The sequence below is a fragment of the Podarcis filfolensis genome, assembly GCF_964270895.1.
Source record: "Podarcis filfolensis genome assembly, chromosome: 8".
Lineage (NCBI taxonomy): Eukaryota > Metazoa > Chordata > Lepidosauria > Squamata > Lacertidae > Podarcis > Podarcis filfolensis.
This window is the reverse complement of record NC_139611.1, coordinates 84,872,937-84,900,152: the sequence shown is the minus strand read 5'-3', so window position 1 is coordinate 84,900,152 and position 27,216 is coordinate 84,872,937. Positions and strand designations below refer to the sequence as shown.

The 27,216-nt window shown below is 49.0% G+C and overlaps 1 protein-coding gene across 1 annotated transcript in view; it reads left to right on the top strand.

Annotated features, from left to right (window-relative positions):
* SLC8A2 (solute carrier family 8 member A2) overlaps window positions 1-26,392 on the top strand; it is a 133,342-nt gene extending 106,950 nt beyond the window's left edge. Inside the window, exons 3-8 of the mRNA XM_083626921.1 lie at window positions 5,232-5,335; window positions 6,519-6,536; window positions 15,357-15,481; window positions 16,625-16,724; window positions 20,878-21,153; window positions 22,771-26,392. Of these exons, the coding sequence (XP_083483047.1) occupies window positions 5,232-5,335; window positions 6,519-6,536; window positions 15,357-15,481; window positions 16,625-16,724; window positions 20,878-21,153; window positions 22,771-23,147 (1,000 nt within the window). The 3' untranslated portion in view covers window positions 23,148-26,392. The remainder of the gene's footprint in view (window positions 1-5,231; window positions 5,336-6,518; window positions 6,537-15,356; window positions 15,482-16,624; window positions 16,725-20,877; window positions 21,154-22,770) is intronic.
* The last annotated feature ends 824 nt before the right edge of the window (window positions 26,393-27,216 follow it).

Genomic DNA, 27,216 nt, shown 5'->3' with positions numbered 1-27,216 from the left:
TGGGGTGGAGTTGGTGTTCAGGGGGTTCTCCACAATGAACTCCTTATTCATCTCTCGTTTGCTGTGTTTATGGAGTTCTGGGCGGCACCTGATCTTTGTAAGCTCCAAGATTGGATGGCTCTCGACTCTCCTAGAGAAATCCACCCATTAGGCTTCAATCTTCAGAGCAAGGGCGGAGAACCACAGGTTGGGGGGGGGGGAGAATGCAGTCCTCCAAACCTTTCTCTCTGGCCCAAGGTATCCTCCCCAGTTCATGCCCTTCATTCATCCTCTAAGGCGCCTGTCTTGAGAGCTTTCGCCAGGCTGAGATAATAATGACTCTTGCTTTTCTGGAGAGAGCATGGAGACGGGTGTGTTTGTGTGTAGAAAACAGCCTCTTGCTTTGTGAAACTGAAATATATACCCATTGCTCTGGCAAGTCTTGCCACTGCTTTAAAGCCTCGCTCCATTCTGAGGCCTCCTGTGCCATTTGGTGTCCTTTTAAATCAGGGGTGAGCAACTTTCCTCCTTCCATCGGGGTTGCGTGCCAGAGATTGTTGGAAACTGAACTGTTTTATTTATTTGGAAACATTTGCAGTTTGCTTAAGCACAGAACATTCTAAATGGCATCTATCATAACAATACAGGCAAAACACTGCTAGCCCCCCCCCCCAAACCCTGTTCTCCTGGCTCCCTTCCTAAACAGTACAACACAGGTTGTTATTTGATAGCATTAAAAAAAAATTCAAGTGGCAGGGAGTTCCGAAGCACGGCATTGGGAATTCTAATGTGAGAAAGACTGAACTGAATCAGGGTGGAGTTTTCCAGATTATTTCACCCACGACATTTTTCTCTCTGGCTGCACCCCATTCTTGGTTCTGGCTCCATCCACCAGCAGGATGTACCCCTGCTTAACAGATTACTTCCGAGGGAATGTGTCTCTGAACCCTTGCCACCCCAAAAAAGTGTTGCCAAACCTCCTTTGCAGAGGAGGATGCAATTGCAAAAGCCCAATACTTGCCACTTTGAGATCCTTGGAGGAAGGGCAGAACCCAAATGCAATTACCAAGGGTGATGGCAACCCTGTGTGTCACGCAGGTATGTTTGCGAGGGAGCCTGGCTTGGCTGCAGATCCCAGTTGCATGGCAACAACCACCTAAAGTGAAAGTTGGGGGTAGCGGGGGACGGGAAGATATCTAAGAATTAAACACGCCCTAAGAAGTTTAAAAGGCGTTGTGAGAGATCTCGTTTCAGCACCACGGACAGCGGCAAAGCTGTCCCAGATATTTCATGTAAACTTAGTTTTAACCCGTCTAGTAAGCAGCCAAATGAGGGACACAGGTGGCGCTGTGGGTTGAACCACAGAACCTAGGACTTGCCGATCAGAAGGTCGGCGGTTCGAATCCCCGCGACGGGGTGAGCTCCTGTTGCTCGGTCCCGGCTCCTGCCAACCTAGCAGTTCGAAAGCACCTCAAAGTGCAAGTAGATAAATAGTTACCGCTCCGGCGGGAAGGTAAACGGTGTTTCCGTGTGCTGCTCTGGTTCGCCAGAAGCGGCTTAGTCATGCTGACCACATGACCCGGAAGCTGTACGCCGGCTCCCTCGGCCAGTAAAGTGAGATGAGCGCCACAACCCCAGAGTCGTCCGCGACTGGACCTAATGGTCAGGGGTCCCTTTACCCCTTTACCTTTAAGAAGCCAAATGAGATCTCCTTCACTAGAATCTGGTGGAGACTTCCCCAAATCCACTCTCTTGAGAGTGAGATCAAGCTGATGGGCCACAGTGCAGACTGCAAGAGCCGCTGGACTGTTAGGAAGAAGAGCTTCCTGGATCACGCCAATGGCCCGCTTTGTCCAGCATCCTTGAATCATAGAACTGTAGAGAATAGAAGGGACCCCGAGGGTCATCTAGCCCAACCCCCTGCAATGCAGAAATATTTTTGCCTCACATGGGGCTCAAACCCAAAACCCTGAGATTAACCTTCTGCATGCGGAATGGATGCTCTGTCCCTGAGCTACAGCATTGACCAAATAATTATATAATAATAATAAAATTTTATTTATATCCTGCCCTCCCCAGCCGAAGCCGGGCTCAGAGCGGTTAACAACAATAAAAGTAACACAACATTCTAAAATCAATTCATTTTAAAATCAATTCAAAATCTAATTAATGGCAACCATTGGGCTAGAGTTCTATGAGGATTACCAAAGGAGGGGGTCAGACTGTGCCTTGGCCAAAGGCCTGGTGGAACAGCTCTGTCTTACAGGCCCTGCGGAAAGAAGTCCCACAGGGCCCTAGTCTCTTGTGACAGAGTGTTCCACCAAATCGGGGCCACGGCCGAAAAAGCCCTGGCTCTGGTTGAGGCCAGCCTAACCTCCCTGTGGCCCGGGATCTCCAAGGTGTTTTAGTTTGAAGACCGTAAGGTCCTCCGTTAGACATACCAGGAGAGGCGGTCCCGTAGGTACGAGGGTCCTAGGTCGTGTAGGGCTTTAAAGGTTAAAATCAGCACCTTAAACCTGACCCTGTACTCCACCGGAAGCCAGTGGAGCTGGTATAGCACCGGGTGAATGTGAACCCGCTCCTTCCCTCCCTCCCTCCTCTTCATCCTGCCTCTCCGGTTGGTTTCTGATGTCGTCACTTTGCCCATCTGCCAGGGTCTGATAGAGAGGAGAGAATAGCAAGGAAGGATCCCTGTCTCTCCTCCCCCCCCCCAAGTGATGTGATCTTCCCCTAATCTGGCTGCCAGCAGATACCTAACCTGCCAGAGAAGCGCCCACTCTTTGGAACGAGTCGGGAGAGGGAGGATGCGAAACCCGGAGAGGGTGGTCTGATGAGAGCATTTATGCGCCACGGAACACACCATGGAAACCAAGGCTGGAAGGAAATGTTTTCTTCTTGTGCACTTGAAAGATAAAAAGGGTTTGCAAAATGGGGGTCTTCGGGTGATCGTTTGCTTTTTCAGGGGCTCCCGGCTTTAATTACACTGCAGGCGCAGAGAGGGGGGGGACGTTTTCAGCCTTGAGGAAATACAAAGTAAAAACTTTGCTTGGTACAGCTCAGTACAGTGGTACCTTCGTTTACAACCATAATCTGTTCCGGAGGTCTGTTTGTAAACCAAAACAGGTTGTAACCCAAGGCGTGCTTTTGCCAATGGGGCCTCCCCAAAAAATTTTGTTCGTAATCCCCCCCCCAAAAATGGGTTGTAATCCAAAAATGTTTGCAAACCGGGACACGCACTTCCGGGTTTGATGTGTTTGTAATCCAAATTGTATGCAAACCAAGACGTACTGTATGCAAACCAAGGTACCACTGTATTGTCACCACTGACCTCCAGTGGGATACTTCTCTCTCTCTCTCTCTCTCTCTCTCTTGCCTGTTGTTGGCATCCATCTGTCTTGGGAGACAATGGAAGACTGTGCCTATGGGGGTGAGTCAAACCATTGGAGAGTTACAGTGCCTGCTGTGGCTGTAGAGACTGATGCAAGAGAGACATGTTTTGTTGCAGCCAGGGCAGATGAAGGCATTCAGTTGTGCTGCTGTAGATGTACCACGGCATTTATTCTCTCTGCATTCCTCCTCATTGCTCCTCTGGTCACTGCTATGAATGCATGTTCTATCTGTCATCTATCATCTATCATCTATCTATCTATCTATCATCTATCTATCTATCTATCTATCTATCTATATCTATCTATCTATCTATCTATCTATCTATATCTATCTATCTATCTATCTATCTATCTATATCTATCATCTATCTATCTATCATCTATCTATCTATATCTATCTATCATCTATCTATCATCTATCTATCTATCTATCTATCTATCTATCTATCTATCATCTATCTATCTATCATCTATCTATCTATCTATATCTATCTATCTATCTATCTATCTATCTATCTATCTATCTATCTATCATCTATCTATATCTATCTATCTATCATCTATATCTATCTATCTATCTATCTATCTATCTATCTATCTATCTATCATCTATCTATCATCTATCATCTATCTCTATCTTTCTATCTTGGCAGGTCTTTCCTGCTGCATCCCTAAAAGGAGATCACAGACCTGGAAAAGTTGCAAAGGGGGGTGGGGAGGCGGCAAAAGGTTTTGCATAAAGTTGCAAAAAGTGATCAGGGGGCTGAAACCATTCCCCTATGAGGAAAGCTTACAACATTTGGGGATTTTTAGTCGGGGGATAATGAATAAAGGATCGGAACATGATAGAGCTTTATAAAATGACGCATGGCCTAGAGAAAAAGGGAACAGAGAGATGCTTTCTCTCTCCTGCTCCCATCATACTGCTTCAGCTGAGGTTCCTGTGATGCAGAGGGTTGGACTAGATGACCCTCAGGTTCCCTTCCAACTCTTCGGTTTTATGATTCTATGATACTGGAACCCAGGGCCATCTGGCAAAACTCACTGGCAAGAGATTCAGAGGAAACGAAGTGCTTCTTCACTCATCAGCACGCCATTAACCTCTAGAACTGGCTGCTGCAGGACACAGAGATGGCCACTAACTCGGATGGCTGTAAAAGAGGATTGGACAAATTCATTGAGGGCAAGGCCTTTTGGTAGGGACGAGGGTGGCGCTGTGGGTAAAAGCCTCAGCGCCTAGGACTTGCTGATCGAAAGGTCGGCGGTTCGAATCCCCGCGGCAGGGTGCGCTCCCGTCGCTCGGTCCCAGCGCCTGCCAACCTAGCAGTTCGAAAGCACCTCCTGGTGCAAGTAGATAAATAGGTACCGCTTTATAGCGGGAAGGTAAACGGCGTTCCGTGTGCTGCACTGGCTCACCAGATGCAGCTTGTCACACTGGCCACGTGACCCGGAAGTGTCTTTGGACAGCGCTGGCTCCCGGCCTCTAGAGTGAGATGAGCGCACAACCCTAGAGTCTGTCAAGACTGGCCCGTACGGGCAGGGGTACCTTTACCTTTTATTCATGATGGCTGAGCTGCGCCTCCACCCGCAGAGGCAGCCTGTCTCTGAATGCCAGTCGCTGGGGGATCACAAGTTGAGAGAGTTCTGTTGCACCCAGGTGACCTGGTTCTGGGCTTCCCATGGACACCTGGTTGGAACTGGAGGTTAGGATGTTGGAGGAGATGGGGGCTTCAGCCTGATCCTGCAGGGCCGAATCTCTTTGCGGGGATATCTGGGCATGTGGTTTGCAACCTCAGCATCCTTTAAACTCTTCCCAATGAAGATTTTAATGCTTTCTCTCCCCTCTCACCCTTCCTTCTCCAGGAAATCCCTTTACGTGAAGATTGTGGACGTTGAAGAATATGAGAAGAAGGACAGCTTCTTCATAGAGCTGGGACAGCCACGCTGGTTGAAAAGGGGCATATCAGGTAGGTGGCTATGGGGTGGGGAGAACACCTTTCAAAGACCGGAGGTGTCATCGTGAAAACTGGGGAGTGATGTTCCTCTGGAGAATGTCATCAATGGTGGAGGAGCATCCCTAGAGGACCATCTGCTTCCCACCTTCCCCTATAGCACAGGGGAGGCACCTCAGGGCCTGAACCTATTGCTATGGGGCCCCCACCTCCATATCCTGGTCCCTGTTCAGTTTGGTTTGAGGGGGGTAAATGTTCTAAGCAGCCCGCCTGAACTGGGACACAGCCTTGCAAAACTGCCACCAGCGGCACTTCGCTTTTGGTTTTGCCACTTGCTGTTGGTTTTGTACTTGTAAAGCGCTTACAGAAGCCGTGTTGGCAGATAAGCAGCATATAAATAAGTAAATAACTGCTAACGATAGCGGCTTTGGGATTTTGGAGAGGCTTTAAGGGTGAGGCTCCCCCATGATTCCAAGTTGGGACCTCTTAACCTTGGAGACCAGGGGAGGCGAAAAGCTAAAAGGGTAAAGGTAAAGGGACCCCTGACCGTTAGGTCCAGTAGCGGACGACTCTGGGGTTGCAGCGCTCATCTCGCTTTACTGGCCGAGGGAGCCGGCGTACAGCTTCCGGGTCATGTGGCCAGCATGACTAAGCCGCTTCTGGCGAACCAGAGCAGCGCATGGAAACGCCATTTACCTTCCCGCTGGAGTGGTACCTATTTATCTACTTGCACTTTGACGTGCTTTCGAACTGCTAGGTTGGGAGGAGCAGGGACTGAGCAACGGTAGCTCACCCCGTCGCGGGGATTTGAACTGCTGACCTTCTGATCGGCAAGTTCTAGGCTACCCACAGCGCCACCCGCGTCCCTGGCGAAAAGCTACTCTTGTGCAAAAACGGAAAATGATGGTGCTGTTGGAGCAGCAGAGCCTTTCTGCAGGCCTGGAGCCTCAGTAAACACCCAGCCTTGCCTCTGCCTGGTGCCATCCCTAGAGGCACCTAGCAGTTGCTTAGAAGGAGAGGGTTGCTTTGAGCCTGAAATCCCTGCTGCATTGCCTTTGATGGGGTGGGGCTGGCTCCCCAGCCATTCCGTTCCCTGGTGGCTGTTCCTTCAGATCACAAATCCTTCTGTCTCTTTAATGACGGCCTGCGTAATTTCTCTCTTTCTCTCTCCCTCTTCTCTCTGTTTTCTTTGTCGCAGCCCTTTTGCTAAACCAAGGTAAGCTCTCCCTGCTTGCTCTCCCTTTTTCTTCAACCTTCGACTGGTTCTGCCTTCACAAATGCAGCTCACACTTAACCACCCCCATCTGTTCCCTCCACCCGCTCTGAACGTCTCACGGGCACAAACTTTCCAGCACCTAAGGCGCAGGGCATTTACTACGCCCATTTTACAGATGGAGCAACTTCGCCCCAAAGTATCGGGCAGGCAAATCCTATGCTCAGAAGTAATTTCCGCTGAATTCACTTGGGCTCACAGTGCCCAAGGAAATGGATAAAGCAGTGGTTTTCAACCAGTGTGTTGTGGCACCTTGAGGTGCCTTGAATGATGGACAGGGGTGCCACAGGCAATCCTGGCCTCTGTCCCTCTTTCCTTCCCTCCCTCCTCTGATGCCCTCTTGTGTCCCCACCTCCCAAAGGCTTGTGCAGCTGTTTGTTGCAGCAGCCCTGGCTATAAGCTCCCTAGGAGAATGGTTCCTCTGGGGCTGGCCAGGGGGTGCTTCTCAGACCCCTGTGGGGCAATGTGAGGAGATACCTGTTGGGATGCTGCTGGGGAAACGGCGGCATTTGGCAGGCCCCCAGCTGGCTCCAGCCACCGGCGGGCAGCCGGGCGAACACTGGTACAGCATCAATCAGCGACACGAGCCTCAGATACGTTTAGAGACTCTGCATGCTCTTATCAGCAGAGTGAATAAATCCTCACAACAGAAGTGGCGGACAGAGTCATGTGTGAGCATTATTTACAACAATTTATTCAGCATAGTTCAAGAACAAAGGAAAAACATGTCTGCTTCCCTTCGTCTCCAAGCAAAACAGCAATAGCAAAAGCAACATACCAAAGGAAGTTCCCAGCAAGTGCTGGAAGTAAACAGGCATGTGACACACAACAGTCATTCCTGTTCCCTTTTAAGGTGGAACGGGACTATATCCTAACAACACCTCTCTTTGGGGCGGGGGGGGGGCAGTTCAGAGACCAAGGGCAGCAGCTGCAGCTGCCCAGAGGACCCCCAAGTCGAGGGGAGGAGGCTGAGGGAACCCTCCACAAGCGAGGGTGTTTGAAAAAGGGCGAGAGGCTGCCAGCTCTGCAGGAAAGGGGTGACATAACTGGGCTCCTGAGCCCCACAGGGGAGCCGCAGAGAGAATGTAGTCGGTCAAGGGAGCCGTGGACTCAAAAAGGTTCTGCAGAGATAGAAATTTTATTACAAGGTGTCTTTTCCCCATGTTTCATTTGCAAAAAAAAAAAAAAATAATGAATTAGAAAATGGAACTTCACTGGGCATTCCACAAAGTGTCGGGTTCTGCTTTGACACAGGGCCCTCCAGATGTTGTTGGATTCCACCTCCCATTATCCACAGCCAGTGTGACTAATGGTTAGTGATGCTGGGAACAGTATTTTAGCAATATCTGGAGGGTTCCCTTTCCCTGGGTCAAGGTATGTGGGAGGAGAGATGTATTGGTGCTGCAAAGACATGGATATCACAATTTTCGCACATGACTCTGTTGTACACAGACTAGACACATAATTGCAGTGTGTGCAATACTTGTACATGCCACTTCCAGCTGGTTATGGGATCGAAAGGGGCCCACAAGGTTCATCTAGTCCAACCCTCTGCAATGCAGAAATGGCAGCTGAAGAGTGCCTGACAGAGGGGCATCCGACCTCTTGTTTAGAAACCTCCCATGAAAGAGAGTTCACTGCCTTCTGTTACTGCTCCTCATGCAAGCTAAGTAAGAATATATAAATACACAAGAACTGCCTTGCAGGTCCAGGCCATAATATCCACTTTGGCCATCTTGCAATTTCCAGAAGACACCTCTAGAATCTCACAAGTGGGGCACGAAGGAGGTGTTTTTGTTCTTTGTCCCCAGCAGCTGGTATTCAAAGGTATACTGCCTTTAAACATGGAGGTTCTGTAACCGCTAGTTATTGGTAAATCTCTCCTGTAGCCCCAATGCTTTCCCCCCACACGAATGTATGGGGCATGGATCCTTATGCGTTGTGTCCTGGACATGAATCCAAAGGGATTGGGTACTTGCTCTTTAGCCGAATCTTAAGGACAAAATATCTGAGGACTTGTGAGGAATGCTAAAATGGTTTCACTACGGCTGGCAAAAAAAATTGTAATTAATTTTTTTTTAAAAAACCCAGTTTGCTACTGGATTTTGTCCACTGCAAAATTCAATGCAAATTTGTTGATTTCCTCTGGTGGGGTTAGGAGGAAGGAAATCTAGAGAATTTCGAGGAAAGCAAAAAAACAACAACACAGAGGTGTGTGTGTGTTTGCTTCTCTGGTGCAATGGAATTGCATATCGAATGGTGATTTGGTGTGAGATCAGGTTACCAGACGTCCCTGTTTCCTGGGGACAACAGTCCCTGGATTTACAAATCAGTCCCCTGAAAAAAATCCATTTATTTAGTAGGAAGTTGAAAGGTGTCCCTGGATTCATGGGGAGGGGGGGGAATCTGGTAACCTTAGTGTGAGAGAGGGAGATATGCTGTTCCTGTGGCCTGTCCCTGCAGCAGTGTGCAGATTCCCCGAGGCAGGCGATGGAGTTGGCAGATGAGGTATAGCCTTCTATTAAACAGCTGTGGCTGGGAGAGGGAGCACTTTGCGGGGGCGAGGGAATGCCACGGGAGAGGGTGCGTGGGAGAAAATGTGTATGCGTACGCGTTAGCCATGTTCTGGGGAGAGAGGCAGTGAGTGGGAGAGAAACTATATGCTTGGGAAGAGATTGAGATGAAAATGTGTGCTTTGATGAGAGGGAGGGGGAGAGAGAAAGAAACCTTACCTGCCCAAAACATAGCTGTCAACTTACAGATTTGAAAATAAGGGACCAGCAGCCTTGAAAATAAGGGATCAGCAGCCAAAATAAGGGATCAACAATTACTTTGATAAAATACATATTTTGTTGGGTGCAAATGGCTTTAGATACCTATTAGGTCCGAAATTACCGAAATTACCATATAGCATATATTCAACACAAAAAAACAGCAACAATTTGTTGTTGACAAAGCACAGCTGGACATAGAAAGGGCCCCATTACCTTCAGTAGCTTATTTAAGGGACATCATCAATAAGGGACAGCAGCGGGACATGGCGCTGGGATAAGGGACTGTCCCACCAAATAAGGGACGCTTGACAGCTATGGCCCAAAACGACACTCTGTCGTCTTCTTCTGGGGTAGAGAAGAACAGGTGCATGGAACAGGTTGTGGGGTACATGGGGTCACCAGGACATGTTGGCTGGGGTTGGGGCTTTTTTAGAAGAAGAAGAAGAAGAAGAAGAAGAAGAAGAAGAAGAAGAAGAGGAATAAATTTTATTTATACCCTGCCCTCCCCGGCCAGAGCCGGGCTCAGGGTGGCTAACATCAATATAATCACAGTAAAAACATAATAAGAAGAAAAAGAAAGGAAAAAAAACCCCAATTTAAAATACAGGTTAAAATGCAATTTAAAATGCAGCCTCAAAGTCAAAACCATAAGGGGAGGGAAACATAAAGGTCAGACTGAGTCCAAAGCAAAGGCCAGGCGGAACAGCTCTGTCTTGCAGGCCCTGCGGAAAGATGTCAAGTCCCGCAGGGCCCTAGTCTCTTGTGACAGACAGTATCTTGGGTTCCACGTTGTTTGAGTACCAAGGCATTTGAGAACCAAGGTACCACTGTATGCAAAACAACTGGCAGCGTATCATTTGCGTAGTTCACTGCGCTTGCAGGATCCTGCCTTTTCTCTCTGTGCCGAATTTTGGTGAGGTTTCCTCCCCCTTCCTTTCTAGCACGGGGTATGTATTGCCATGTGATTTGAACGCACTGCCCTGACAATTTAACATATTGTCAGTGGGGATCATTCTGGCATTTGGATGAGGGTGAAACAGCAACTGTGGTTGAGTAGGCTTGAACAGAGGTTCCTATCTTGGAAATTATCCATCGACCAAGTGAAGAAAGCCAAGATGCCAGGGAAAGGAAGCAAAAGTGGTCCGGACTCCAGGATTCTGTTACTTCGAGGCACTAATGCAAAATTGCATGTTGCAATTTTTCTCTACAACAGATGTTTCAGGCCCAGCAAGAGTTGCACTCCAGAAACATTTCCACTAGGTTGGAAACATAGCTGTCAACCATCCCTTATTTGGCGGGAAAGTCCCTTATCCCAGCGCCGTGTCCTGCTGCTGTCCCTTATTGATGATGTCCCTTAAATTTCCCAGGTTTCAAAGGAAGCAGCTCCTCTCCCTCCCTCCCTGCCGGCCAGGGAGGAGGGAGGCTCCAACTGTGTTGCTTGGCTGCGTTGCTCACCCAATAAGGAGTCTAAGAACGACTGGGGGGTGGAGCTTACATGCCTTGTGCCAATCAAATCGGCCGCATTGCCTGGGGACTCGCCTTTGCTCAGCGCTTCCCACCAGAGAGGTGACAGTGGTTTTCCTTGCTGCATCCCCTTTGCCGGGTTGCTGCGCTGTGGGAACCACCGCTTGAGGCTTTGTTTGGCTGCTGGCTGGGCTTTCTGCCTTTGGCTTGGAGGGGCTTAGAAGTCGAACATACCAGCGCTCCGAAAATCCCTTATTTTGGCTGCTGATCCCTTATTTCCGAGGCTGCTGGTCCCTTATTTTCAAATCTGTAAGTTGACAGCTATGGTTGGAAATGGCTGCTCTAGAAAAAGCGAAAAAAAACCCCCACAAATAAAAAAATAAAATAAAAAAAAAACCCCACACAGAGAAAGCTTGCTCTTCAAGGAGAAGTATACAAAGCAGGTTCTTCCCCTGATGAGCTATTTTTCTACATTAAGGGTAATATTCCTTCCCCATCACCACCCAGGTACCAATGTCCAAGCAAGTCATTTGCCCAGCTGAAGCCTGAAACCCCAGACGCCAGGAAAAAAAGATTACCACTTTTGTTCTGTGGGGTTTCTAAACCAGCAGTTGGCGTTTGAGAATCTAGGATTCGAAAAATGAAGAGTATATTTTTATACGCCACAGCGGCAGCAAGAGTTCTTATCGCTGCAAAGTGGAAGAGTGATGAAATCCCCTTCACCCAATAAAAATGGATCCAGATTATGCGGCGCTAGATAGTTTATCAGAAAAAAGTAAAGAACAAACCAAAACAGGAATTTATTTCAAAATGGGAAATCTTCAAAGTTTATTTGAAAAACAATTGCAGTAGTTTAAACTCTGTCGCAGCATTTGAATAACTTTAGCAGTAGATTTAAGAAAGATATGAAACTTAATATAAATCAACAATTAGTTAATTTAAGATACAAATGTGTTTTGGCAAGAAATAATAGATAACAAGGAAATAATTGAAACAAGGAATGGATGGGAGGCCGGGTCTATAGTCCACTTTTTGCTTTATTGATTTGTAACTAATATTGTCTTTATCATTGTTTTGTTTGTATTCTTGTCTTGTTTTTTCCTTTCTTGAATAACAATTTAAAAAGAGAGGGAGAGATAATCTAGGATCTAGGAAGAGGTATTTTTGGAGAGGGCTGGTTGCTAGCGGAAGCCAGAATATTTCTCAGGGGGCTGGGGGAGGCAGAAATTAGTTCCATTTCCCTGTGCTACCACTGGCCATTTCAATGCCAGGTCAAGCTCTCAGTTCTGCACCTCATTATCCCCAAGGAATCAGTATTCGGGTGTGTGGAGGATAAAGGGACTCCTGACCATTAGGTCCAGTCATGGCCGACTCTGGGGTTGTGGCGCTCATCTCGCTTTATTGGCCGAGGGAGCCGGCATACAGCTTCCGGGTCATGTGGCCAGCATGACTAAGCCGCTTCTGGCAAACCAGAGCAGCGCACAGAAACGCCGTTTACCTTCCCGCTGGAGCGGTACCTATTTATCTACTTGCACTTTGACGTGCTTTCGAACTGCTAGGTTGGCAGGAGCAGGGACCGAGCAACGGGAGCTCCGGGAGCTCACCCCATCATGGGGATTCGAACCACCGACCTTCTGATCGGCAAGTCCTAGGCTCTGTGGTTTAACCCACAGCGCCACCCGCGTCCGCGCATGGAGGATACTTCTGCCCAAATCCTCACTGCTCAGGTAGACTGCTCCTGCCCAGAAGGTGTTGCGTTAAAAAAAGAAAAAAAGAAAGTCTACTGTTTGCTGCTAGCACCATCCAAATTTTCCAGCCCCCCCCTCCACATCCTAGCGGTTCTCTGTGGCTGAATCCTAGCAGTTCTACCATGTTACTCTGTGCAGGACCAGTGAGGAATGGTGCCTGCTGCCTGGCCTGCTGCCCTCACTAAGCCTCTGAGCAAGATGATATTCTTTTTTCATCTTCTGTCTCTCAAATAGGCCGAATGATCCCACACCAAGAAGAAATCCTTTTATAATTTAATGTTGCATTAATAGCAGCTAATTATGTGGCCCTCTCTAGGTTTGGCCAAGGGCAGGTTGCACCTTTATTATGTTCTCAAAGGCTCGAGAACAGGGGTAGCCAGCACGGCGCCCTCCATAGGTTCAACGACAATTCCCATTATCCCCAATCAGGTTGGCCACACCTTCTATGGAAGCCTGTGGGTCTGAAGTGCTCCTGTGGCCAAGACACTATATATATAGTGGTACCTCGGGTTACAGACGCTTCAGGTTACAGACTCTGCTAACCCAGAAATAGTGCTTCAGGTTAAGAACTTTGCTTCAGGATGAGAACAGAAATCGTGCTCTGGTGGCGCGGCGGCAGCAGGAGGCCCATTAGCTAAAGTGGTGCTTCAGATTCAGAACAGTTTCAGGTTAAGAACGGACCTCCGGAACGAATTAAGTACTTAACCCAAGGTACCACTCTGTGTGTGTGTGTGTGTGTGTGTGTGTGTGTATGACTATGCAGAGCTGACAAAAGAAACTAACAGCAAAAATAAGAAAAGAAAAATATCATCATCAGACGAAATCTGATTTTTATGAGCAGCCGTACAAGACTGATAATATATGAAATAGAAGGATATGTCTCAGGTGAAATGTTTATTAGAATGCAATATGTAATTGGGATGGGATTAAGATCAGCGTGGAGAGAAAGACAGGATGTCAGAGTTTAAAGAGAAGTGTATAACGAACTTTGAATCTGGAATCAGTGCATTTTCCCTCAGGAGGTACTCGGGGGTACTCGGTACAAGAACCTCTTTGTTGTTGTTAAAAAGTGTGACACTTACTGCAACAACTTGGTGGCGAGTACCAGCGCCTATTTTTCTAGAAAGAAAGAAAAGCACTGTCTAGAATATATATGGCAAGATTTTAAAGTTAAATAAAAACTGGACTCCAAAATCTCTTGGTGCAGAGGAACGGGCTGTGCGACTCAAGAAAGGAAAGCCTGCTGTCAACAGTGAAAAGTTGCAAGAGCAAAATACAGAACCTCCATGTACAAGAGCAGTATATCTCTGGGTACGAAAAGCTGGTTGATTCGGCTCACTTCCTGGAGGACCAGTTGCTATTGTTGAAATCTCAAGCCCTAATCAGTCAGAGGAATTGGCCACTCTCCAGGTGCCTGGCTTGAGTTCCTTGTTGATCTCCCCCGTCAGCGACTCCTGGCAAGACAAGGCCAGATCTCTATCGGCCGATCCTTCCCAACGTGAGAAGAACACAACCATTCCTCCTCCCTCACTCCCAGGGAGGGGAGAGAGACAGACAGAAATGTATTTACATGCCTTTATTTCTGTCTTTCCAGCAGTGCAGAGAAAACATGTCTGCACTCCTCAGCAGCAACAGCAGAGAGAGAATAACTCCTCCCATGTACTTCTGGTACAGGGTCATGTGACACTCTGAGCTAACATCCGGTGCTCAGTGCACAGAATAGACTGTCCCTTTGTTCCCACGGTACAGTCCCATAACATCAACATCCTGTTTGGCTTTCCAGCCATCTGGAGCACTCAGCAGCATTGCTCCTTTTTCGTAACAGCTATATCTCAGCTTAGCCTACCCCAGAGGGTTGGTGTGAGAATGGTGAAATTTGCAGGATGGAAAGCAGCGGTCCTTCGCTAGAGGTTTTTAAGCGGGGAGGGTACGGCCGCCAATCAGAGATGCTGTGGCGGTGTGCTCCCTCGTGTTGGCAGGAGGGTCAGGCTAGATGGCCTTTGGAGGAGCCCTGCTTACGATTCTGTTGCTATCTGCGCGCCACCTCGAGAAGGTGGGATATCAGTATACAGTGGTACCTTGGTTCTCAGACTTAATCTGTTCCGGAAGTCTGTTCCAAAACCAAAGCGTTCCAAAACCAAGGCACACTTTCCCCTAGAAAGTAATGCAAAACGGATTAATCCGTTCCAGACTTTTTAAATCAACCCCTAAAACAGCAATTTAACATGAATTTCACTACCTAACGTGACCACTGATCCATAAAATGAAAGCAATAATCAATGTACTGTACTATAAAATAAATAAGGCAGTATTGTAGATGATAAAAATTAAAATTATTTTTTTCTTACCTGCACTGATGATAGTTATTGTTTGGATGGGGGTCTTTTAACCCTTTCCACAGTCAGTCACACAATCAATCAATCAATCAATCAATCAATCAGTAGCTGAACTGGGTTCCACACAGTCACAAAAACAAATGAACCGAAAAAACCCTCAAAAACAAAAACGCAAAATAAATAGCAAAAGCGTGGAACTTAAACTGTTCCGGAAGTCCGTTTGACTTCCAACATGTTCAAAAACGAAGGGGCAGCTTCTGATTGGTGCAGGCACCCCAGAAACAATAGCCGACAGCCGTATTGGATGTTCGGCATCCGAAAAATGTTTGAAAACCAGAACACTTACTTCTGGTTTTTCCGGCGTTTGAGAACCAAGGCGTTTGAGAACCAAGGTACCGCTGTAGTCTCTTCTTCCTTATGCCATGTTTTCCCCTGACTTAGTGGATGCTGACAAGAAGCTCTCGGCCGAGGAAGAGGAAGCCCGGCGGATCGCTGAGATGGGGAAACCTGTCCTGGGGGAAAACTGCCGCCTAGAAGTCATCATTGAGGAATCCTACGATTTCAAGGTGAGGAAGGGGACACGGCAGGTGCCTTGCCCAGCCTCGATTCCCAGCCCTTCGCACCCGTGTGGCATCGTGGCTAGAGTGTCGGACTCTGAGCTGGGAGGCCAGGGTTCGAATTCCCACTCAGCCATGACGTTCACCGGGCGACCTTGGGGTCCAGTCATCGCCTCTCAGTCCAACCTTACAGGGTTGTTGTTGTTGTGGAGATTAAAGGAGGAGGGGGAGGACCATGCAAACCACCTTGCCCTCCTTGGAGGGAAAAGGAGGGATACGGATGCATTAAATAAATAACAACAAGCAAGCGACATAAAAAGGCTTCGCTGGATCTTGATTTTGGTTTGGCATTTGTATGGCGCTTTTGCAACACAAGTGGCTCACAATAGTAACATGAAACATTCTACTCTTACCACTGTGCTATTCATAAATGCCAAATTATATTATTATCATCATTTGATACAGTGGTACCTCTGGATGCGAACGGGATCCGTTCCGGAGTCCCGTTCGCATCCGGAAGCGAACGCAACCCGCATCTGCGCGGGTCACGATTCACCGCTTCTGCGCATGCGCGCGACGTCATTTTGACCGTCTGCGCATGCGCGAGCGGCGAAACCCGGAAGTAATGCGCTCCGTTAGTTCCGGGTCACCACGGAGCGCAACCCGAAAATATTTATCCCAAAGCTACTTCAACCCGAGGTATGACAGTATTATTTACTACCCCAATATAGATTTTTTTGGGGGGTTATGCGTGGAGGACTGAATGTAAGACTGATGAAACCACTACTGACACTGCTCCCCCCAAAACGCCACCTGCCCTAGACTTTTAGAGCAGTATCGTACCACAGTCATGGCTTCCTGTAGAGAATCCTGGAAACTGTAGTTTGTTAAGGGTGCAGAGAGCTGTTAGGAGACACACACACACATACCGCATTCCCCCTCATGGAGCTACAATTCCCCAGGAATTGGAAAGATGGATAAACCACTCTGGAAACTGTAGCTCTGAGAGGGGAAGAGGGGGTCTTCTAGCAACTCTCTGTGCCGGTAACATGCTACAGTTCCCAGAATTCTCTGGGGGAAGCCATGTCTGCTGAAAGTGATATATGCATATCAGGCAGACCTGACTGTGCTTCTGTTGCCCGCCTTCTGTAGAACACGGTGGATAAACTCATCAAGAAGACAAACCTGGCTCTGGTGATTGGCACACACTCCTGGCGGGAACAGTTTCTAGAGGCGATCACCGTGAGTGCAGGTAGGCGACTCTAACTTGGGGCGATTGAGAGAGGCTGCCGTCGTGAGCTTACCCTGCGATAGTCGCCCAAGGCCCTCTTCTGTGTGTCTGCTCCCCGGGAGGTCCAGAGGGTGGCAATGCACTAGCAAGGCCTTCTCAGTGGTGGCCCCTCGCTTGTGGAACCTCACCTAGCTCCTGCAGGGAGCTGTCTTGTACATCCGAATCAACCTTGATTGATTTACCTTTGCATTACAGAGGTCAGTCCTGCTTAGAGATTTCTCCAAAGGATTTGAGGAAGGGTGAGAGGGAAGTCAAAGTTTTTCCTTTGGGGGCGGGGCAAGAAGGGGCGGAGCAAGAAGATTGCTTTGGCTGCGGGTGTCTGTTCCCAAACTGCATGGCTCAACAGCAAATGGGCCTGCCCCAATGCTTTTCCACCCCCAAGTCCTTTCCCCCCTTCCCCCTCTGCCACCTGCCCTTCTGTTCAACTTCCTATCCTTCTCCATTCCCCACCATCCCCTCCTAATGGTCATCACCCTGTGGTTTGCAGGGTGAGCGCCATCTGCTGGCAGCCATGCGAACTACAACCTGACGACAACCTTACACAAATTTATGCAAGAGAAGAAACGCAGGAAAAAATACATTAACCTAAACACTGATATAAACACCTTCTTCTGATGCACTCCCCCTCTCCCCGTCCATCAACACCTCTCAGCTTCCTGGCCCTCACCAAAGACTCCACCCATCCCCCCCCCCGGCTCTCAAAATTCACTTTTAAAAAAAGAAGGGGGAGGGGAAAGGACGCCTCACGGCGCCTTCTGGCCATACCCCTCCCTCACCTCACATAATTAGCTGTGGGAAAGAAAATGGGTTTATTTATATTTTTTTGCACTGATGCCTAAGTAAATCTGCCAAAATCTATGTTTTTCCTCTCCACCAAGGAGCCTAGAAATTACTTCTTTGGCGACAAATAAATAAATAAAGCACAGGCGTTGCGTAGTTTTGCTGCTGCCCTGAAAATCTCTTTACGGTGACAGCACCCGCTATAAAAGCTGTGGGTGGATTTTTATTTTTATTTAATTCGAGGGTGGGGCGGGAATGGACCGGGAGGGAAACAGAAAGAGAAATTATATATTCTCCCCCTCCCCCGAGCCCTGCACTGCTGTCCACCCACAATGTTCTTTGCTTCAATCTCTCTTCCCTTCACACGGTCAACCAGGCCTCCCCCCGCCACTGACACTCTTTGGTAAGGAAGAGAGAGAGAGAAGGAAGGAGACTATTTTGTGCCATAGGGTTATAGAATTGTGGAGCTGGAAGAAACATAAAGGGTCATTCTAGCCGAAGCCCCATGCAGTGCAGGAATTTACACTGAAAGGGCTTTAGTCCGGGGCTCTCAAAATTGCTAAACAGCCCTAGTAAAAGGTAAAGGGCCAATAAAGGTCCAGTCGTGGCCGACTCTGGGGTTGCGGCGCTCATCTCGCTTTATTGGCTGAGGGAGCCGGCGTACAGCTTCCGGGTCACATGGCCAGCATGACTAAGCCGCTTCTGGCGAACCAGAGCAGCGCACGGAAACGCCGTTTACCTTCCCACCAGAGCTGTACCTATTTATCTACTTGCACTCGATGTGCTTTCAAACTGCTAGGATGGCAGGAGCAGGGACCGAGCAACGGGAGCTCACCCCGTCGCAGGGATTCGAACCGCCGACCTTCTGATCGGCAAGTCCTAGGCTCTGGGGTTTAACCCACAGCGCCACCCACGTGCCTAAACAGCCCTAGTAACACAAGCCGAATAGTGCTGGCTGGTGCCCATTGGGGCCAGTGAGGTGGAATCCAGGGAGCCCAGATGGTAGGCGGAGCCAGAGGCAGCGAAAGGCGGAGCCAACTCATTCCAGTAATAATAATAATAATAATAATAATAATAATAATAATAATAATAATAATAATTTATACCCCACGCTCCCCGGCCAGAGCCGGGCTCAGGGCGGCTAACACCAATGAAATCACAGTAAAAACATAATAGGGAAAAAAGAGAGGGGGGGGGAGACCAATTTAAAATACAGGTTAAAATGCAATTTAAAATGCAGCCTCATTTTAAAGTAGCCGATAAACCACCAAGACTTGCAGATTGGAAGGTCGGTGGTTCAAATCCCCGCGACGTATTGTTCTTTTCTTTCGTAGTGTTTAAATTGTTGGAAAAGTAATAAATATTATTTTTTTAAAAACAAAACAAATCCCCGCGACGGGGTGAGCTCCCATCGCTCTGTCCCAGCTCCTGCCAACCTAGCAATTCAAAAGCACACCAGGGCAAGTAGATAAATAGGTACCACTGCAGCAGGAAGGTAAATGTCGTTTCCATGCGCTCTGGTTTCCATCACGGTGTTCCGTTGTGCCAGAAGCGGTTTAGTCCTGCTGGCCACATGACCCGGAAAGCTGTCTGTGGACAAACGCCGGCTCCCTCGGCCTGAAAGCAAGATGAGCGTCGCAACCCCATAGTTGCCTTTGACTGGACTTAACCATCCAGGGATCCTTTACATTTACCTTTTCTTTGGCGATCACTTGTAGCCAAGTAAGATTGTCTTCCATAAACAGAAGCATTGCTTGCCTCTACCAGTGGAGGTAGAAAGTGGCCATGACACCCAATATTATTATTATTATTATTATTATTATTATTATTATTATTATTATTAATATACCACCCTATACCCGCAGGTCTCAGTGCGGTTCACAAGATAAAATTACATTGTAGTTGTTGTTTAGTCGTTTAGTCGTGTCCGACTCTTCATGACCCCCTGGACCAGAGCACGCCAGGCACTCCTGTCTTCCACTGCCTCCCGCAGTTTGGTCAAACTCATGCTGGTAGCTTCGAGAACACTGTCCCACCATCTCGCCCTCTGTCGTCCCCTTCTCCTTGTGCCCTCCATCTTTCCCAACATCAGGGTCTTTTCCAGGGAGTCTTCTCTTCTCACGAGGTGGCCAAAGTATTGGAGCCTCAGCTTCAGGATCTGTCCTTCCAGTGAGCACTCAGGGCTGATTTCCTTCAGAATGGAGAGGTTTGATCTTCTTGCAGTCCATGGGACTCTCAAGAGTCTCCTCCAGCACCATAATCCAAAAGCATCCATTCTTTGGCGATCAGCCTTCTTGATGGTCCAGCTCTCACTTCCATACATCACTACTGGGAAAACCATGGCTTTAACTATACAGACCTTTGTCGGCAAGGTGATGTCTCTGCTTTTAAAGATGTTGTCTAGGTTTGTCATTGCTTTTCTCCCGGGAAGCAGGTGTCTTTTAATTTCGTGACTGCTGTCACCATTACATTATAAAATTACATTATAAAAACACAAAATGCATTATGAAAATGTAAACAGAAACAGCTGAATACACTCTCCACCCACCAAACCCAAACAAAAACAGTTAAAGGTTTTTTTAAAAAACGCACAATTAAAAAGCAGTTTAAAAGAATGCAAACAGTATTCTCTGCTGGGTGGCAGCAGTCCTTTTGTCGTCTATCAGGCCCTGCCCTAGGCCTGATGGAGGTGAGACAGACAGGACCCTCAGAAAACAGTAGAATGAGGCGTAGATCTTCCAGTCATTATGTGGCATGGCCGTGGTGCCCTCTAGTGGCCAACTTGCCTTACAGCATCTTCCAGAATAAACGAGAAGAAAATCACTTTGAGAAGGACTCAATACAGGTAGGTCACTTCACCCTTCTGGCGTTAACAGCAGCTTGAACTGATGTTGAGGCTGAGCAGGCAAAGCAATACAGGTGTCAAGGGAAATTTTTGCCTCTTTAATTTGCAAAGGTGAATTTGCTGCCGCGAAAGGCCAGACAAGAGAGGCAGCGCGGTGTAGTGGTTAGAGTGTCGGACTAGGACCTGGAAGCAGTCTTCAAATCCTCGCCCTGTTTAGGGAAGCCTTTAATGTTTGATGTATTACAGTATTTTAATATTTTTTTGGAAGCCGCCCAGAGTGGCTGGGGAAGCCCAGCCAGATGGGCGTGGTATAAATAGTAAATTATTATTATTATTGCCATTTAAATGGGCATCATTTGATTGATTTCAGGGCAGGGCTTACCTGCCCCCCTAATATCTTATTCAAGTTGGCACCCCCATTTGGAGGCCTCCCCACCCTCTTGGCCCAGAAGCGCCTCTAACTCTCAGTCCCTGCCTCTCTGTTCCTAGGAGACGAGGAAGATGAGGAAGACGGGCGCGAGGAACGCCTCCCCTCCTGCTTCGATTACGTCATGCACTTCCTGACGGTCTTCTGGAAGGTTCTCTTCGCCTGCGTCCCGCCCACCGAGTACTGGAACGGGTGGGCTTGCTTCAGCGTCAGCATCCTGGTCATTGGGGTGCTGACGGCTCTCATCGGAGACCTGGCCTCCCACTTCGGCTGCACCGTCGGCCTCAAGGACTCTGTCAACGCCGTGGTCTTTGTGGCGCTGGGCACGTCCATACCAGGTATTTATCCTTGTTATGTACTGAAGTTCTCACCCTGGGCCAGCAGGGGGATACTGTAGATAGTTTTCGCTCAGGTCCACATATGCAAATAAGGGATTGAAAGTGACGTTCAGCGATTGGATAGTTACAGACAGTGGTTACAGTTGCGTTGTAGTGGAGCTCTAGATAAGCAGGCTGGCTGAACCCTTCAGTTCAGTTCTGTTCTGGCCTGTGAATAAACAAGAGCTGTTTGAAGAATCGCTGTGTCGTCTGATATGTTCACCCACAACTTAACAAACCTGATGGCAGAAAGGTGGCGGGAAGACTTGCTGGAAGGTGGGCCTCTGAATCCCCAGGGGTGACCAGCCCATGCTCAAGAGGTCGAGGGTCTGTTGCTGGATCTCTTACAAATGTTTCTGTTGCAAATACGTTCTTACCCTTAACCTGATGCCCCCCAGAAGTTCACATGCAAAGGAAAGGCCAGTTTAGCAACTGAAACGCAAGAGACAATAGTATGCGGGTGCTGTTTTCGTACAGCAAATTCGCAACATACTGTATTTTTTGCTCTATAAGACTCACTTTTTCCCTCCTAAAAAGTAAGGGGAAATGTGTGTGTGTCTTATGGAGCGCATGCAGGCTGCACAGCTATCCCAGACGCCAGAACAGCAAGAGGGATTGCTGCTTTCACTGCGCAGCGATCCCTCTTGCTGTTCTGGCTTCTGAGATTCAGAATATTGTTTTTATTGTTTTCCTCCTCCAAAAATTAGGTGCGTCTTATAGAGCAAAAAATACAGTAAGCAGGCAGCAATTCATACAGCATGCGCACCTGATGATCTTGAGAGACCAAATAGGATCCCTGGCTATTCCCAAAGCCTAGCAGCCGTTTGCCCACTCTAAAGACTCGCCTACAGTTCTGTTTGTTCCATGATTTCTAGGCCGAAGTCCAAGAGGTCCTTCCTTTCGTCCTGCCACTTTAAAACCTGCTCTTTACTGCTGAATTGGAACAAACATCAGTTGAGTTTTCTGGGGCTTGACATTTGTTCCTTTTCAGCAGTAAAGAGCAGGTTTCCCCAGGGAAAAACCTAAAAAATCCGGGGACAAACATAAGTGAGGATGAGCCCTAAAAGTGAAGTGAGGACATTTGTGGCCTGGGGGGGTGGGATTCCACCCCAAGGCAGGCCCCACAAAGAACCCAGAGATGCATTTTAAATAAAAGGACACATTCTATTCATGTGAAAACACCAGGCAGGCCCCACAAATAACCCAGAGGTGCATTTTAAAGAAAAGCACACATTCTATTCATGTAAAAACACACTGATTCCTGGACCATCTGAGGGCCGGATTTAGGAGGCAATTAGGCCGAATCCGGCCCCCGGGCCTTAGTTTGCCTACCCATGGGTAAGACTTTCCTTTCGATTGGTCTGCTTATTTACTGCCATGGGGGAGGAAGCCGATTCCCCGAAGCCTGACAAGAGATCAGCCATTTCCTCCCTTGAAGAGGGCACTTGACTGCTGTCGCCCCCTTGTGGCACCAGGGCATCACTGCAGGAGGAGGAGGTGGCGGTGCAGGGGGTGGGGTCCCCCAGGGTTGTCGGCCACCCTGTGTCCCTGCTGACCACGGCTCTCCTCTTCCCACAGACACCTTCGCCAGCAAAGTGGCCGCCCTCCAGGACCAGTGCGCCGACGCCTCCATCGGCAACGTGACTGGGAGCAACGCCGTCAACGTCTTCTTGGGCCTGGGCGTGGCCTGGTCTGTGGCGGCCATTTACTGGGCCTTCCAAGGCAAAAACTTCGAGGTGGAGACGGGCAGCCTGGCCTTCTCCGTCACCCTCTTCACCATCTTCGCCTTCGTCTCCATCAGCGTCCTCATGTACCGCCGCCGGCCGCACATAGGGGGCGAGCTGGGGGGTCCCCGAACCCCCAAAATCCTCACCACTTGCCTCTTCATGGGCCTCTGGCTCATCTACATCCTCTTTGCCAGCCTCGAGGCCTACTGCCACATCAAGGGCTTCTGAGGACCGCTGGGGTGAACGCGTGGGGTCGGGCTGGGGAGAGATAGCTGGCTGACAGGGGGGCACCCTCTGCAAATAGACGCTCCTGCGGCCTGGTTCCCCCACAAGTTTCTGAGCATCATTCCCCACCAGCCAGCCACCCCTCTGAACCACACGGGACAAGGGGGTCTCTTCTCTCCTCGCCTCAGGAGCAGACGCCTGTCCAATGGCTGCTCCCAAAATTTCCAGGCATCTCCAGGCCATATTTGCCCCCCTGCCCTTGTCCCACTTGCTCTCCAACCAGGACATTTCTGTTTCTCCACTCTTCGCTCCCCAAGGGGGGGTCTGCCATACTCCAGTCCTGGGGTCTTCCCCCCCCACTGGAACTAGGGACGCCAAGACAGAGGGGAGCATGGTGTGTGTGTGTTTGTGTGTGTGTGCGTTCTGTTTTTAACACCCAGCTACTGCTGTGTCTGCAATGTGTCTGCTCAAACCCCCTCCTGTGGTTCTTCAGCTCCACGGCACCTAAGACCACAAAACCAGAAGGGACCAGTCACCTTCCTTCCTTCTCTCGCTCCCCCTTCCTGAAGGCGGGTGCGGCGTTTTATGAAGGCCGCTCTCGAGAGGCGAATCCTACGCCAGCAGTGATGGGATTTTGCCATTTGTTTTCTATCTCTCTCTCTCTCTTTAAACGATTTCGACGTTCTCGACAGTTGCTTCCGATGTGCTTTTGGAAATGGGTTGGAGTTGTCATCAGCCGGAGACATGTGACAACTGGCTCCACCCCAAATAGAAGGGGACGTTTGACCTCAACATTCATCCTCCCCACACACTGCCCCCCCCCGTTCCTGGGATTTTGGAGGGGGGCCAACGGACAAGCAAAATCTCCTGCTGCTTTTTCTACGAGGTCATGTTCACCAAACTGGTGAACTTCTTTTGGAACAGCGCCATAACTCGCTTTTAACTCCTGTTCTGCTCTCTACGGCGAAAGGTGTTAGAATAATCGTCTGTACCGCCCTGCTTTTTAAAGGAGGGTGACATCCCTGACCTTCCGACTGTTAGGACAGGGTCTTCCTCTCCTCCTTCCCTGGAATGTCTTTTCCCACCACAATGAGAAGCATTTCGCTCTAGGTGGGTGGCTGGGAGAATGGTATAGTCCTCTTTAGGAGTCGTTTTGTACCTTATCTGTGGTGGAATGGCTTGGCACATCACTATGGAAGATTCTCTCAGATGGGGTGGGGGGACCCGATGACGTTCCTTTGAACTATAGGTATGGGTTGTCCTCAGTGATCCGCTCATCCCCATGTGATTCTTTCGGAGAAGCGTGTGGGATCCAGGAAGGAGGACAGAGAAATTTCAGTGTGCCAGAAATGTAAAAATGATGCTCTTTCGTGGGGGGCGGGGCTGGGGAGGTGATAGATGGCCTCACCTACATGCAGAATGTGAATGGATGCAGGAACGTTGCCTTGAGCGAATACCGCTTCCTTCTGGCCATCTGAATGTGCAGATCAGTGTTTGTAGATCTTACCGTATTTCCCTCTGCAGGCAACTTGAAGGTCTCTTTCTGGAGCAAAACATTTGCCTAGACCAGGGGTCGGCAACCTAAGGCCCGTGGGCCAGAAGCGGCCCATGGGGGTTGTTTAACCGGCCCATGGACACCCACTCGGTCAGCTCCCATGCGCCATGCTAAACTGGCACAGAGCAGAGTGGCGACTGCCTCCCACAACGCTGGCCGGCTTCCCATTGGCTGCAGGAATCTCCTGCAACCAATGGGAAGCTACACACACCTCCTCTGCTCCGGAAATAGCTGCGCATGAGTGCATGCATGCACACACACACACTCCAGCCCACCACGGCATCTGCGGGACCATGAACCAGCCCAAACCACAAACCTTTGCCGATCCCTGGCCTAGACTTAACATTACGATTGACACTTGGGCATACCAACTCCCTGGTCTACTAGAAATGTCTCGGCTTGTGCTGAGTGCTCATTCCCACCCAGGTACAGCGTACAATCATGCATGCCTGGCTGAGGCAGAAGAGACTGGAGACCAGCCTTCGCTCAGAACCCATTTTGCAACAGGAAGAGGAAGTGCCGCCATCTTGAAACTGGGAGCGCTGGGCTGCTCCAAGCTTGTGGCTTCCATGGACTCTCCCTCTCTTTGAAGAAACCATTCCCTCTTCTTCGCCTCCTTCTAATAACTTTTCTCCACGAAGAGGGAAGCTCCCCTTCAGTTTATGAACACAGATGCAGTGAGCGAGAGATAAGGAAGGTTCCATCCTCACAAATCTGCTCCCAACACAGTCGCAGTGCATGCATTTCACTGCCTCTTTGCTGCCCACTCTCTGGGACTATCCTTCTTGCCCTCATGCCCACAGCCATCCCGGGTGCCAACCAGATATGGCCAGGCATCCCAGCACCAAGCCTCTGATGAATGGAGTGGGGATTATTTGAACTCTTAGCAAGACTCCGTTCCATCTCCACCGGAGCTTTGGCATCCAATTTCGCCCTTTATCATTGGCTGGTGGACCTAAAGACAGCAGATCTGAAACCAGACTCACACTGCCATTGGACAACATTGCCGCCCAATCCTACTTGGTCTTAGAGGTTGTCTAGCTTTAAAAACATGGCAGATGATGGGTTTCAATGACTGGCTGAGGAGTGGAGCCAAGGTGGAGGACCAGAAGACTGGCTGTGTGATTGGAAGACACACGTTTTACTGGTCAACCTGGAAACACGCTAGCCAGTTGGAAACTGCCATCTCAGCCCATCCGTTTGTGCACCGCAAGCTTCCTGCAGTGTCTCTAGCTCCAGAAATCCCACGTGGTACAGTTCTGTTTCAACCCACTATTTTGAATAGAGCCAGCCCTACCATTAGGTAGAGCGAGGTGGCTACCTCAGGCGGCAGTTGCTGATGGGGCAGGGAGCAGTGTTCAGGGCTGTGTTTGCTTTGGGGCCTGCCCTGCTGCCATCAGGTGTGTTGTGGTGTGTGGGATGTTCTCCTATTACCTTGTTGAAAGTAAGATCTTCTCTAGGCAGATGGTTTCTTTTTGAGTGTCTTCTGCAACGTGCCATCGGTGCAACGACAGTGCATTGGTGGTAGGTTTATAATAGACGCGCCATTCTGCAGTTCTTCTGCAACGCTTCCTCAACATCGCTGCATTATTGCCACCTGGAGGAGAAATACAACACAATGAAAGCAGGACAAAGACAAATAAAAAGTTACAGGATTTCAGCAGGAAGTTATGGGAGACCCACAAATGGGAAACAGTATGCCTGCTCCAAAAGTTTTGCAGGCACAAACAGTATTGAAATCTGGCTTGCGTATAACAGCCCAGATACCATCCTGAGGACAAGCCATCATGAATGCACAATAAACAGGATTTCTGGAGGGGCCCTAATTTTCAACTACCAGCCTGGTTCATTTTTTTAACATGGAATGGGATGGTGCTGGTGGAAGGGAGCCATCTTGGCCTTGCTTGTCTCAGACAATGGGCCGGCCCTACCATTGGTTCATCTACTTATGAGAGCAATGGCCAATGGGAGGCCTTTGGATGAGGAGTGGGGACTCCAGGTCCCATCAACCTTATTGGTGATACTGGAGGGGGTTGGAGTCCAGTGCAGCAAAAAAGAAGCTAATGCTATTCTAGGCTGCGTCAACAGATGTATAGTGTCTTCTGCCTTGGTCAGACCACACCTGGAATACTGTGTCCAGTTCTGGGCGCCCCAATTTAAGAAGGATGTTGACAAGCTGGAAGATGGGCAGTGGAGGGCAACCAAGATGATCAAGGGTCTGGAAACCAAGCCTGATGAGGAACGGTTGAAGGAGTTGGGTGTGTTTAGTCTGGAAAAGAGGAATAGCCATCTTCAAATATCTTAAGGGCTGTCACATGGAAGATGGAGCAAGATTTAAGACTGGGAGTGGCTGCCGATATCATGTAACACCAGTCCTAAAGGATCTTCGCTAGCTCCCATTATGTTCCTGAACACAATTCAAAGTGTTGGTACTGACCTTTAAAGCCCTAAACGGCCTCAAAGGCCCAGTATACCTGAAGGAGCGTCGCCACCTCCATCATTCAGCCCGGACACTGA